The 14,878-nt window shown below is 34.2% G+C and overlaps 2 protein-coding genes across 2 annotated transcripts; one reads left to right on the top strand and one right to left on the bottom strand.

Moving 5' to 3' along the window:
• The first annotated feature begins 5,901 nt into the window (after positions 1–5,901).
• On the top strand, positions 5,902–6,722 carry LOC145942079 (uncharacterized). The gene is made up of 2 exons (XM_083048574.1): positions 5,902–6,015; positions 6,108–6,722. Exons 1-2 carry the CDS (start codon positions 5,905–5,907, stop codon positions 6,477–6,479), a joined length of 483 nt encoding a protein of 160 aa, XP_082904700.1. The 5' UTR covers positions 5,902–5,904; the 3' UTR covers positions 6,480–6,722.
• Positions 6,723–7,235: 513 nt separating this feature from the next.
• Positions 7,236–8,367, bottom strand: LOC145942071 (DNA replication licensing factor Mcm2-like). Its single transcript, XM_083048564.1, has 3 exons — positions 8,190–8,367; positions 7,923–8,078; positions 7,236–7,613 (listed from the first exon to the last, which is right to left on the bottom strand). Exons 1-3 carry the CDS (start codon positions 8,319–8,321, stop codon positions 7,485–7,487), a joined length of 417 nt encoding a protein of 138 aa, XP_082904690.1. The 5' UTR covers positions 8,322–8,367; the 3' UTR covers positions 7,236–7,484.
• Between the last annotated feature and the right edge of the window lie 6,511 nt (positions 8,368–14,878).

Below are 14,878 nucleotides of genomic sequence, written 5' to 3'. Positions count from 1 at the left end.
AAAGCTCAAGCTTCAATCAATAAAATACTCCAATGAATATATATAATTAACAATTATTTTTATATAATAATAAGTATTTGAATATATAAAAATATTTTAAAAAATTTGTTTAAGATTATTTTAAAAAGAATATTTAAAATATTTTTTTAATATTTAAAATATTCTTTTGATCAATTTAAAAAAATATTTTTTAATATTTTTATATATTCAAATATACTATATACTATAATATAAAAATAGTTGTTGATTATTATATTGGATTATTAATTGATTGAAGCTAGAGCTTTTAACATGGCAGTAGCGTTGTTTTTTTTTTTTTTTTTTTTTACGTGGGGGAAACCTTCAAAAGGCACCCCGGTTTTCCGGGGTAGTGTGAGATTCTTACTCACTAAAACCCCCACTGTGCATACGTTACCTGCTGCAATATAATGGCGTTGATTCAATGGTATCCACGCCTCTTCATTGAAAGTGATCCGCCCTTCAGACGTCTCCAAATCTATCTGCAACATGCAACTCTATAGATAATATCAATATAATTATAATAAAGAAATAATTCATTATAAAATCTGAAAGGAAAACAATGTCAAATATATAATATTAAAATATCAATTACTTATAATAAAATCATAATTTTTTACGCTTATTGGAAACACAACAATAGAAGCGCTACAACATATTGTTACATATTCTTATCCCGAAAATCGTTATATATAAATATTTAATACAAAATATTGTAAAAAATATGTAATATAAATATAAAAAAATAATATAAATAATAAGAAATGTTAATAAAAGTATAATATATGCAATTTTTTCCAATGCAATCAAACATCTATGAATTATATATTTGATTGTATTATTTTTGAGATCTTTTCTATTTTAAAGTTTTTAATGTAGTACGATTACTCTGGGTTAAAGATATATAATAATATGTATACAATGTACAGTAAACAATAGCAAGCAATGTACATATAAACATACATACATTTAAATATCTATTAAATATCTTTTCTATAATTTGAAGTTAATAAAAATTTAAATTTATCTAATTGCTATTGTTTCTGTACATATTTAATAAACAACACGAATTAATAATTCGAGTGGATCGCAATTTAAACTAAGTTAAATGATTGCGTCGCAAAGTGACCTCAACCATATTATGGGAAGTATACTTGTACTATAAAATATTTCTTATTTTACATGCAACTTTGTTTGTTATGTGTTTCTATACTTTGTAATTTGTTACCCATTACTAAATATTTTTGAAAATAGTACATTGCAAAACAAAATATATCTGATATTAACACTTTGCGACGCAATTACCTCAGTTCAAATTGCGATCTAATTTGCAATGCACTATTTTCAAAACAAAAGTATAACATAAAATTTAATTGTCATAATAAATTTAATATTACATATATAAAATATAGAATGGGCCCCTCCAACGCCCATTCCCGTGAGAACGCAACCAATATTCTTTTATCGTCTCTCCGAGATTTTTATGTTATACTATATGTTCTATACAATGACGATTGCAGATAACTTGTACCATTTTATTTTATCATTGCTTATTTTTGCATAATGGCAGCAATAAAAGTTTACAAAGATGGGTTAAATAATTAAAAATATTAATTCGGGAAAGGCAATAATTTGTTGCTTTCAAGAATTTTAATTAAATGACGTCTCATGCACTTTACGTCACTAGAATATTTTTCATTACAAGGATTTCCTTTCAAGGCTATAGTTGTAGCGAAAGCCGCAGCATAAATTCCACAAGAAGTGTTATCTAATTGTGTTTGTACTTCTTCGAAAATCATATTATATTCGTTTATCTTGGGATAACGAAGGCGAATATATTCTTTTTCTTTAGCATGCAATTTATCGTACGTAGTACCAGGTAAGCTGTCGTACACGTGAAGTTTGGTGCCATCAAAATAAATACATCGCCAATGATCTGTGCAATTTCCGCCAATAATTTGTAAACTTTTATTGCTACGACTAGCTTCAATTATATGCGGGTATTCTAAATATAACACACTTTGTGTTTCAAAGCAAGAAGTCTCTCTTACAATGCGTAAAAATAAATCTAACGATTCATCATTTAATTTACTATCTATGGGCAAAACATTATTCTTTACTAATAAAAGAGAAGGTATCACATCATCTAACATTTTTCTTAGTCTTTTTATGTCATCCTCAGTTACATCTCGTTTTTCATTCGAGTAATCAGTTATAATGCAATCGTCATCTTGCTCTATTTCTGGAATAGCAACAGTGGTAGTAGTGCTTTCGATAACACTTTCCACTTTTATGTCATTTTTCCGAGCCGCTTGTGCTTCGATGACATATTGCGGTTCCCGAATAGGCATATTTCTTGCTACTCTACTATCTATTATTTCAGCAACCAAGCAGTCCTCGTAGAATCGTTTAAGCAGTGCTGACATTTTTGTTTCCCAAAATCTGTCATCACGCTCGACAATCGTGTACTTCAATCCAAAGGGTGTCCACACAGCAAAAATGCAATACTTTCTTTGCGTTATGTGGAGTTGTCCCTGCACTTGGAAGTAGTACGCGTGTCTTTGATTCATTCGAGTGTCATCCGTTTTATCAAATATTCTATAAATATGTGAAATCTTATTGAGCATTGCAGTAATAGGAGACACATGCCGCGCCGCATAAGGACATTTAATCTCAACGATAGTATCGTCTCCGACAATGCCGTCAGGCGTCGCGGCAAGATATGGGATAGTTTCATCTATAAATATACCACAATTATTAATTTCTATCCCTAATTCCACCTGCAATTGCTCTCGTGCCATCATCTCTTTTTCTTTACCCCACTCAACAGCCGCGCCCGTCAATCGAGGAGGATAAAGAATTGCTTTCACAAGATTTTGGCACGAAGTTGTTTCTCTTCTGCTACAAACTTTTCCAAAGTTTGAAGCAGTGAGAAGATTTCGCCGTACGTTGTGCCACTCCGGGTTTTCATGCTGACCCCGTGTAGCACACTCCAATACAGCATAATTACGTTGTTGCTCTAATAACATTTCATAATGATTAAGTCTCAGCTGTTCGTACATATTACCTTCGATATCTGGCCGTTCTACATTTGGTCCATAATCTTTATCAGCCGTTATTTTAGCGGAAAATTTAGATGTACGAACAGAGAGACCTAATTCTTTCGCCGCACGTGTTCGTTGAAGTTGGTTGGCATTTTTTTTTATATTTCTATTTTCAATGATTTCTGTTCGTTTCGGTGGTTTTTTATCCATCGCACGACAAACAGAACTCAAGGCTTGTGAAGTATTACATTGCAATACGGATGCTTTAACGCGTGTTTGATAAGAGCCTTTCATGGCATAATGAACGCGCTTGCCACCAATAAATTTACTTATAATTGCATTACAACTTTCAACAGAATTACTAGTAAATTTATATAGTAAGCTATCGCCATTTTCTATTATGCGTTTCATAGCATTTTCTACTTTTTCTAATAATCCTGCACGTTGTAATTGGAACACAAGATTTTGCTCGCCTTCTTTCTGTTGTCCATTACAGAAATATTGAAGCGAAGCACAATCTTTATGTTCACCAAATACATGGCTAGGTATATTATTTAAATCTTTAATTAATTCTGAAATTTTTGTTTGCCAACTAACTTTACGATTGCGACGAAAGTCGACAGCCTTTACAACAGCGTTTCGAATTTTCATAACGCTGCTATCAACGGCTTTCTTCAATTTTGAAATATTTCTACCACCGGTACTACTCGCTTCACGTATTTTATTACAAAGATTGCGGAGAAGATGATTCGTGCATTCAATCTTCTCCACAACAATATTAGGATACGGTGGAAAATCTCTCAATTTTTTTAATACATTACTATCACCGTCACCGATATATTGACTATAAATAAGGCCATGCATTTCTAAACTAAGTCGGAAGCCTTCGAGGATTATATCACTTTCCATACTGGTGGAGCTCTGATTACTTCCCCAATTTTTAAAACATGTATGCTCTTTTGCTACTACATTAATTTTAGCTGCTCTCGCGCAGACAATACAATATTTATTACGGACACCAACAAATAACACTTTTTTAGAATGATATCCCGTAATAATAGCTGCTCCGGATGGAGAATCGTAACTACCAGTACGGTAGGATCTCTTCATCCACGAGCCGTCTGTTATCACGGGTATATGCGGAATGCCGTCTATGACATCTCCTCTTTCGATTGCCAAACGTTTTTCCTCTTCGCCAGCCACGCGCATTTCTTTTTCCGCGGCGGCGGCGAAGGCTTCCGACATTTCATTATGATGTCTTATATATTTTTTATTATCCATGCATGGAATATCTACAGCAGCAAGAAGTTCTTCAAGCTGCTTATGACCAGTCCCTGTCAATATAGTACCGGATACGATACCACTATTGACATCCAATATTCTGTCATTTGTCGGTTCACTACAAAAGTCGAATGACCTGTTACACATTCGACATATGACAGAAAAATTGCTTTTCAGACCGTCAGACTTCTTTTCGCGTAATACAAGATCAGCGAAACGACATTCGCCGAGCCAATGAGTGGATATTTTCTGCAATTCAGCAAAAACATGCCCAAAATCAACGATACGTCGCCCATTAATCTCTTCAGAATATAAACGATATGCGTCGATATTCTCATCAGTATGCAAAACAAAATTTTCTATATCTTCGACATCTTCAACATTTTCGATGTCTTCAACATTTTCGACGTTTTCGACATTTTCAATGTTTTCAGTGTCTTTGATATCTTTGATATTGTTTTGCATACTTTCCGATTCCTTGCATGAATTTGCAGAATTGTCAAGAAATGTAAACGACTGCGGTGACAACGCATCATTATCTGTCATAACATTTGCCTCATCTGTGTTTGCGTACGGCTTGTTTATCGACAAACTAGTCAAATTTTCACAAAATTCACGAACATCTGATAGTGATCCCACAGAAGCATCATCATCGAAAATATTTATATTTTTTTCAGATAATAGAGAAAATGTATCCATAGATAATGATTGCGATGTCGACGTGTCATCATCTACATTTCTCTTATTCTCGCATGCATGTAATGGATTTATTGTACCTGGAATTTCAATGGATTCCGATCTAGATCTTCTTCCGGAGTCCTCAACAATTCTTTCTTGATTCCCAAAAGAATTGTCACAAAAATTCTTGTCACGCGCTTGTCGCATGAGACGCATTTTTTGTGAGAAAGACACACGTTTTGCCGAAATTGTTTTATTTTTATTAGTATATTTAGGCATAATGAATGTATAATATGCTCTAAATAATACTAACAATACTCTAATAAATACTATAATAAAAAACAGAACTCTGCACTGACATCAAACACTGCATACAGACTGTACAAAACAATACTCTATACTCTGTGCTACTAAAAACTACACTAAACTATATTCAAGCATAAAACATAAAATTGCTATAAACACATGAAAATCAACACACCAATTACATGAAAGCTTAGGTCGCATTTAGGTCGTGCGATATATAGTATTGCAAACGATCTAATTGCACTCGATCTCGATAGTACATGTTTGCATAATGGCGAACCATCAACGTGGTAAGTAAATAATTGTTCTTTTTATTTATATATGTATTTATATATGTATATGTATATATATGTACATATTAGACACATAATTTTTGAAATATTGCATTTCATATTTATATAAAGTATTTATTTATTTATGACAAAAATTGTAATTTTTGTAAGCAATGATTTTTTCTAACCTGCAATAACCTATTTGACCTTTGTGTATTTATGAATGTACATACATATACGTATATGAATACACATATACATATATATTGTACGCATTATAAATCATTTTTTTTGCAGCAATACCGATGCCGCCCGTTTCTGGCTACATGCCAAACTTTGTGCCGCCCCAGCATCGTAATGTTCACATGCGGCCCGCGCCCAGATACATTATTTATTATGTACAAGCACCGCAAGCTGTGAGTGTTTTGATAAAATAAATTATAATATATAATTATAATATATAATTAATAATTTATAATTGAAAATATAATTATAATTAAATTTGTAGGCTGTAAATATTCCAACGGAACGTCGACGACGTTACCGCCAACGTCGTCGTGAGCGACGACAACGTGAGCAGCAGCTGCAGGTGCTTGCGCTACCACCGCCGCCGCCACCACAATTTCCGCCACCGCCGCCACCACAATTTCCGCCACCGCCGCCACCACAATTTCCGCCACCGCCGCCACCACAATTTCCGCCACCGCCGCCACCACAATTTCCGCCACCGCCGCCCCCGCCACCACCACCACCACCACCAGCATCGCCACCACCACCGCCACCACCGCCAACACATTTCCGAAATATAAAGGGGGGAAGAAGGAATGAAAGAGGTCGAGGAAGGGGAGGAAAAAAAGTTTTTCACTTTAATTTTTATTAATCGGAAGAGATAATAGTACCAGGGACTCGATTCTTGAATTCACTCGCAAGAGAAACGTATACGCAAATTCGGCTCTTACAGAAAAGTTGCAAGTTGATTGGCTATCGCATGGCTTTTAGCCAACTTGCAACTTTTCTGTAAGAGCCGAATTTGCGCATACGTTTCTCTTGCGAATGAATTCAAGAATCGAGCCCCAGGTATAGAAATCTTGTCAGTATTGAGACCAGATCTGCTGCTGATGGTCCAAAGAAAGACTTAAATGTTCAAACAAATTAAATAGAGAAGAATTTAAAAACAAGTTGTTACATATGGCTCTTATTAGCTAGCTTCCATTCTGAATTTGTATTTATATATCAGAGTCTTTTTATTTTATTATTGTAACATTAAATATTTTTTTCTTGAATCAATTTATGTAAAATGTTTAGTTAAAATGAAACTTTTTTTTTTGGTAACCAAGTTTTTTGATTGCATAATGATTGCGCACTATCACATAATGATTTGTGATACTAATATAAAATCAGTTTTTATATATGTTTAAGAATATATATAATTATCTTCGTATAGGTATAAAATATGTATATGTACTGAGTATAATTTATAAGATTTTTTTTATCATAAGATACAAAGTATAAGTTCTCTTGCATTAGGATTTATCATGTTATTATTTTCATAAAACTTTTAAAAAATTTAATATTGAATGTAATTGTGAAATCTATTTTTAGTTATTATATAGAATAGATATTTAAATATAGTGTATTATTTTTGCTACTATTGCTTAAATATAACAGGATAATAATGTTTGAATTTATTACGAATATAATTTAATGTATTTAACGACAGAATATCGCAATAATTGTGTAACAGTGTTCAACAATGACATGAAAAAAAAATTATTATATCAAGTATTTCAATGCAATATAAAAATTTTATACGAGAGATAAAAAAAGTTTTATATTATTTTATTAAATAGTTATGTATAAAAATATGACGTTGCTTTTTTCCAGCTCAATCTTCAATACCTTCAGGCAGAGTCTGCACTATTACTTTTCTTCTTGATTCGTAAACGAAATTGTTTATCTTGAATATGTCACTCTCATAAAATGGATGCAGATTATGTATGTCGATTTGTTTTGCCTGTAATCATAAAACATTAATATTAGCATAAAATAAACTTTATTTCTTATGTAAAAATTTTAATAAAATGTAAATATTTGAATAAAAAGATTCTGATATATATATATATATATATATATATATATATATAATATTTTTATGATATTAAAAATAATAAAGTTAGATTTTTTTTCTATATAAATATTAGACATTAAAATAAGATAAAAAGATTTTTTCAATCCAAGTCATTGAAATAATTTGTGGTTGATTATATACTTTGTTAACTCAATATATATAACTTTCAAATTTCATTTAAATCTTTTACATTACCCGTTCCAATAAATCTTTCTCTGAAATTTCGACAGTCGTGATACGTCCGCCATGCAAAGCCTTTTGAAACGCCAAAGTGTCTAGAGTGATTTGTCGTAGTATGTAATATAAGAGTTCACTATGGTCTTTCTTATATGATAGATATTTCTGGAACGTCTGTAATGAAATTTACATGTGTATTGAAAAAAGTTTAGATTAAATGCCTTTTCGGATTAAATGCAGATTGAAACTACATATGAAAAAAATAGATATTCTAAAAAGAGATACCTGGCGCATAGATTTCATAACGGAATATTTTTGCGTATCCACAAAACTATCGAGAATTATTCTGATGGCAAGATTCATATCGTTTTCTTGAACGTGATCTCTCAAATGCATTTTAGCACTAGCTTCTGCCATACGAATAATACTTTCTATATGACGTACGGTAATAGGCAAACTTCCAGTCGCCTGTAATGTAATAACGCAATATGTATCCTGCAAGCATACAGCCAGTAGCGATTACTGCAACGCCTCCCAAGCTAGCAGCCAATAGACCATGTATTAAAATAGGATAAAAATATCGTTTCTGATCGACAAAATATTCAACTGAATATGCGAAACTATGTTCTCGAGATTCGTTAAGCGGTATAATGACATCGAGAAAATTTGGCAAAAATTGAAACATAATGAAGAACATCAGACAAAGACTTGTAATCGCTATAAAACATAAAAAGGAATATGATATAAAATTTACTGCGTCTCCATATTTCCTGGTTTGTTATATTTAAAAAATTTAGTTTTTGTTAAATTTTTTATTACATAAAACAATATCATAATCGCATATATTTAATGAATGAGAGATATAATAGATAGCTAAATTAAAAAAAAAAAGAATTTTGTTTTTATGTTATTAGAATATTACAAAACACGAAATTCTACTTGTTATTATTTTTAAAAATATATTATTTAATCAAATATATATTATTATTAAATATATTATTTAATAAACTCCAAATTGGAAAAAGAAACGTCTATTGATACATAAAAGTACCTATATATCGATGCATATATATAAAAACCTTTAATTTATAGAAGTCATTTAATTTATAGAATTAATAATTTATAAAGTATAAATATATTACTATTTTTTATTTTAAAAATAACCTAAATATAAAAGAAAAATCAACAGATTCGTCAAAATAGTCATAGTCTATAGAAAATTTTGTACAATTACTACTAAACATAAAGTTATATTTTTCATTATTATTATAAACCATCCATTATAATAAATATTTTTTAAATCTTTACACACTTTTCCTAACTATTTATACCATAATTTGATCCATATATGTATATTTAGTGTTATTTATTATTAAATACCAAAAAAATATTTTTTTTTTTCTATAATATCTATAAATATATATATATACACATATAAGTATATATATTTATACATATATTTATATATTTACGTTTATTTCAATTGTATATAACTAAAATAATATTATATACAAATATTATTTTATTTATACATAAATATTTTATTATTTATATAGATTTTATTTATAAATATTATTCGATAATTATAATTTTAGATGCATATAATGTGAGATACTGCGCGTGCATGAAACGATTATTGGAAGATAATTTATGTTAGGCAAGAACTGTCGCTATTCTTGTTCTTTTACATATACATATACAATACAAAGATACAAAGATAATATAAATATAGCCAATTCTTGCTAAAATCGCATACATGTCCTCAACATATTAGTATTTGTGCCTACATGGACGCTACTACATACGCGATGCAAGAGAGACAAAGACAGAACGATTATCTCTCTCCTTGTCAAGCTGTCAGTATGTTACCACGAAAATTTCCCCAGTTCCTTAGATCTAGTGAGAATCGTATCGTCCAGATTTCTCATCAAATAAGTGACATAGCTTCGTGATTTTTTTTTAAATATATTCTTTATATAATAATGCAATCCGCTAAAGAACCCGATTTTGCATTTTTGCTCTTAAAAATTTATAATAAATTAAATACGGACTCGCGGCTAACCCAACCTTACCCGTTGCTAACTGCACATTTCCCCAAGTTTTATGTAAATTTTATTTTCATCTTTTTTTCAAAAAAATAGGTCTTTAGCGACTTGCGGACAATCCTACTGATTAAGAATATTGCAAATTTAATGAGATTCATTCAGTATTTTGGCTAAAATCTGGATTATACGAATCCGTAATTCCCGGCCGGCCGACAGGCGTCTCCACCGTGTCGCCTGCCGACCCTTAAAACAGAATTATAAAATATCAAATTCTGAAATAGTTGATAAATTTATTTCTGCAGAAATTCCTGATTCTAATGAAAATAAAAGTGTTAGAAAAATTGTATTTAGCGTCTCTCCGCGTTTAATCATCTGAAGTTTATCTCTCAATTCCGAGCATTGAGCAGAACTGTGAACTACGTTTATTATTGTCTTTTGTTTGTTTCCCATCTATCTGTCTTTCTACATACTTTCGATATGTTATGTGTATAATAGTTCTTTAAAATAAATCGAACTGTTTATTTCTAATTCCGGCTAAATAGTGTTGATGCATCGTGCATCATTTCATCAGGTTATGGGCCCAGCACGCGGAGCCGGAAATATAAATTTGTAAACGTTGTGATAAACTGATTAATTTATCAGTTTAACGAAGGATTTATAATCGGCCGTTGTTAGTTACATCGTTCGCTGCGACACTAATAAAAAAAAAATTCTCTTAATATGGCGGAGAATATTTCAAACGACCGTAGTGGTTTTACCAAGCACGGATTTCGCTTGCTAAATTCAACCAACTACGATCATTGGCGGCAGAAGATGTTCTTTTTGCTCTGTAAGTGTTAAAGCGTAATCAAAATTTATATTATGATTCTATCCTTTTGTGAATTTATGTCTTATTCTATATACACGACTCTCGAATATTGTGTTTAAGTGTTTTTGTTTGAGCGATCGACGAAGACGATTCTAAAGAATCACACAAAAGGAAGGTAAATATCTAATATTGTCAGTTCGAGATATTTAGCTCAGTTGTTATTATTCTCTGTCTCTGATCACTGGATTGTCCTCCGTTAAACCGACTCTTTTAAATTCAACATATCGCGCAGACTCGGTCCTCCCCGTCTCATTTCTTCGAACTTTCTAGATTCTTTGCGGTATATAAGGAGATCGATGTTAGGACTTCTGTTCTGTTGATTTTCGTTTAGTGCGAAATAAGTCGAGCGTTAAGATCGCGCTTTAATTATCCAAGCGTTTTTAGAATCGCTAACTATAAATATATACATTGATCAACTATCAATTCTCGTGATCTTTTATATTAATTCCTGTGCGATTTTCCTCTCAATTTTTTCTAGCATTGCCTCCTAATTCACATACTGCTTTCTCTCGCTTACTCTCTCCTTCTCTCTCTAAAAGTACTCTCCAACTCTTTCTTTCACGCTCCGTCCCGCACTCTTCTTCAGTCTTATCGCCTATCGTTCTCTCGGAGCGAAACCGGCAAAACAATTTGCGTGCTGGCAAAATTCTGCCCGTGCGTGAACAGTAAGGAAGATTTGTGGGAAGTTACTGAGAAACCGAAGCCCACGGAGGTAACTCCAAATTGGATTGCGCTCAACCGTCAGGCTATGTCGACGATCGGTTTGGGAATCGATGACGCTCAGCTTAAACACATCGTAGGACTCACTACTGCACATGAGATGTGGACTGTTTTCGAGAAGATATAATCGACAGTTAATGTAAGTTCTAGACATCATCTTCATCGAAAATTTACACAGTCGAAGTGGACCTCCGGAACCATGGCTGAGTATATCGACCAAATGCAAGATCTCGTCTTTCGAATTCAACGCGCTGGCGGAGAAGTGCGAGATGAGGAGTTCGTCTGTCATATTATCGGAGCAATGCCGGATTCCTGGGAAACTTTTATTTCAGGTTTGGAATCAAGTCCACCTGATATTTTGACGCCTGATTATGTAATCCAGAAGCTGAAGTCCGAGTACGAGCGACGTCAGGATCGAAAGGAAGCTTCAAACACGGATGTAATGGAAGTAGCTGCTGTGGCCAAGCCTAATCGAGGGGCAATCAGTAAGTCGAATAATCGAAAAACATTCAATAATAATAATAATCGTAATCAGGAGACGCGCACCTGTTACAATTGTGGTAAACGAGGACATCTATCAGCTAAATGTCGAGCACCAAAGAAGGACAAAGACAAGGCGGATTCTGCTTTTCATGCAGTTGTAATTCACAACGAGAAGTCACTTCGAACTCAGACTAAGACACCGAAGATTGACTCAAATGCATGGTGTTTGGATTCGGGAGCGACGAAGCACATGACAAATGATCGTAATTTCTTTTCTTTTTTCAAGAAGTTAAAAGGTACTATGTCCAATGCTGACGGACATTGTGCCAAGGTTGCCGGAATTGGTTCTGGCGTTATCAGTCATCGTTTAAAATCTGGCGAAATTAAACGACTACATTTAAAAGACGTGCTCTATGTCCCTACGCTGGTGGAGAATCTATTATCAGTTTCGCGAGCACTGAAGAGTAATTTAGCGGTTCATTTTGAAGATGAATTTGCCACTGTGGCCACTAAGAGGGATGATGGATCATCTCAGATGATTGAGGCCGATCTGGACGAAAATCTCTTCAAGTTTCGAGCTTTATCCAAACAAGATGTTGCACGTGTTTCCAAGATTTCCTGTTCGTTACATCGATGGCATCGTCGTTTCGGTCATCGAGAGCCTGCTGCAATTCGAAAATTAGTTCGCAGAAAGCTTGTCACTAGTCTTGAGTTTCGATCAGGCGAAGATGACAACGAAATCTGTGAATGTTGCACCCAAGGGAAGTTAGTCACTAAATCTTTTCAAAATAGTCAAAGTACCACCGAGAAACCGCTCGAATTAGTGCACAGTGACCTGTGTGGTCCTTTTCCAGTGACATCTGCTGGAGGTAATCGATATATTTTGACATTTATTGATGATTATTCACGTTATACAGTAGTTAAACTTTTAAAGCAAAAGAATGAAGTCACTAGGACTGTTAAGGATTATGTCAACTGTATGAAGACATATTTTGAGCGTGACATCAAAGTTCTTCATACAGACAATGGTCGTGAATATGTCAACAGAGAACTTCGAGATTTTCTGAGAGAACGTGGCATCAAACACCAGTTTACAGTCCACTTACACTCCACAGCAGAATGGTGTTGCGGAACGCAAAAACCGAAGTTTGGTGGAAATGGCTCGTTGTATGCTGATCGACGCGAAGATGGTCAAGAGATTCTGGAGCGAAGCCGTTTTGTGGGCTACTTATCTTCAGAATAGATTGCCAACAACATGCGTTGATAAGACTCCTTTTGAACTTTTTAAAGGAAAGAAGCCTGATGTCAGTCATCTTCGAGTCTTCGGAGCCAAAGTATTCAGCCTCGTGCCACGTGAGCATCGTCGCAAGCTGGATAACAAAACTGTGGAAGGAGTTCTGGTCGGCTATGGAGACGATGTTAAAGGATATCGCATTTTAAATCCAAAGACTAATAAAGTGTGGTACAGTCATACTGTTAGGATTGTCGAGGATTCAATTGATTGTGAGCACAAGAAGTCAATCGAGGAAAGCAAGTCAGAGCCAGAGGGAGATTGGCATCCTGATATGGACGACGATGACGACAGACCTCGAAGCAAGTCAGAGCCAGAGGGAGGATGGTCTCGAAGAAACTCAGAGTCAGAGGGAGGTTGGCATCCTGATATGGAGGATGATGATGACGACAGACCATCGGTAGCTGTCATCTCTGCCCAACCACCATTGAATTCTACTATTACAGTAGACGATAATGACGACGACAGTGACGATGAATACGACAGTGCTGAATCCGGAAATGAAGATGATCCTGTTCTTGAGAAAGACAACGATAATAATGAGACATATCCTTCATCTTCTTCAACACAAGAGTTTCAATTACGTCGTTTTAAACGAACTACGGCTGGACAGCCACCCGAGCGCCTAGGATCAGCAAAGCTGGTGTCAGCTGTCAATGCTGAGCCTAGCAGCTGGAAAGATGTTCAGCATTTGCCACGTTGCCAGAGGGAGCTTTGGACGAAAGCTGCAGAACGGGAAATGAAGCTGCTTAACAAGTATCGTGTTTGGGATCTCGTCGATCTTCCACCAAAGCGAAAAATCGTTACGTGCCGCTGGGTGTTCAAGACGAAACTCGATGCAGACGGTCGTCCACATACTTATAAGGCTCGTTTAGTCGCGCGTGGTTTCTCACAGAAGTTTGGCGAGGATTATGACGAAACTTATGCACCTGTTGTCAGGTATGATACAGTTCGAGTTTTATTAGCTGTCGCTGCCAAGAAGAAAATGTATGTTCGACAACTCGATGTACAAAGTGCCTATCTCAACGGCGTACTAGAAGATGAAATCTTCATGGAATAACCACCAGGATTTGTTCAAAAAGGTCAGAAAAATAAAGTGTGTAAACTTCGGAAAAGTTTATACGGTCTTAAACAATCTGCACTTGCTTGGAATCGTCGAGCAACAGAAGTATTAACAAAGCTCAATTTTCAGCGTAGTACAGCAGATGCGTGTTTATATACCCGTGTAGAGAAAGATAAATCAATCACTTATATTCTTCTCTACGTTGATGATCTGTTAATAGCTGGAAAGACCGCTACCATCACCAAAGAAATAAGTCAACAACTAAGCAGTTATTTCGAAGTTCGTGATTTGAGCAAAGTATCATATTATCTCGGCATCAAGGTGGAACATAATAAGAATGGTGATATCTTGTTGAGTCAGGAAGCCAAGATCGAACAATTACTTATACTTTATCAACTCAATGAAGCGAAACCGGTCAAAACCCCGATGGAAACAGGTTTTTTGACCGGAGACACTGATAACAGTCCACTATTATCAAACAACTATCAGTATCGTCAAGCGATT

Source organism: Prenolepis imparis, unplaced genomic scaffold, assembly GCF_030444845.1.
Source record: "Prenolepis imparis isolate NDT839.2.m4 unplaced genomic scaffold, iyPreImpa1.0 SCAF_1, whole genome shotgun sequence".
NCBI lineage: Eukaryota > Metazoa > Arthropoda > Insecta > Hymenoptera > Formicidae > Prenolepis > Prenolepis imparis.
The sequence above is the reverse complement of the archived record's forward strand: the minus strand, read 5'-3'. Positions and strand labels throughout refer to the sequence as shown.

Coding starts and splice junctions, on each gene's coding strand:
- LOC145942079 (XM_083048574.1), top strand. CDS start 5,905: ATGCCGCCCGTTTCTGGCTACATGCCAAACTTTGTGCCGCCCCAGCAT. Junction 6,016..6,107: donor ATGTACAAGCACCGCAAGCT/GTGAGTGTTTTG, acceptor TTAAATTTGTAG/GCTGTAAATATTCCAACGGA.
- LOC145942071 (XM_083048564.1), bottom strand. CDS start 8,321: ATGGCAGAAGCTAGTGCTAAAATGCATTTGAGAGATCACGTTCAAGAA. Junction 8,079..8,189: donor TTATGAAATCTATGCGCCAG/GTATCTCTTTTT, acceptor ATTTCATTACAG/ACGTTCCAGAAATATCTATC. Junction 7,614..7,922: donor AGAAAGATTTATTGGAACGG/GTAATGTAAAAG, acceptor TTATGATTACAG/GCAAAACAAATCGACATACA.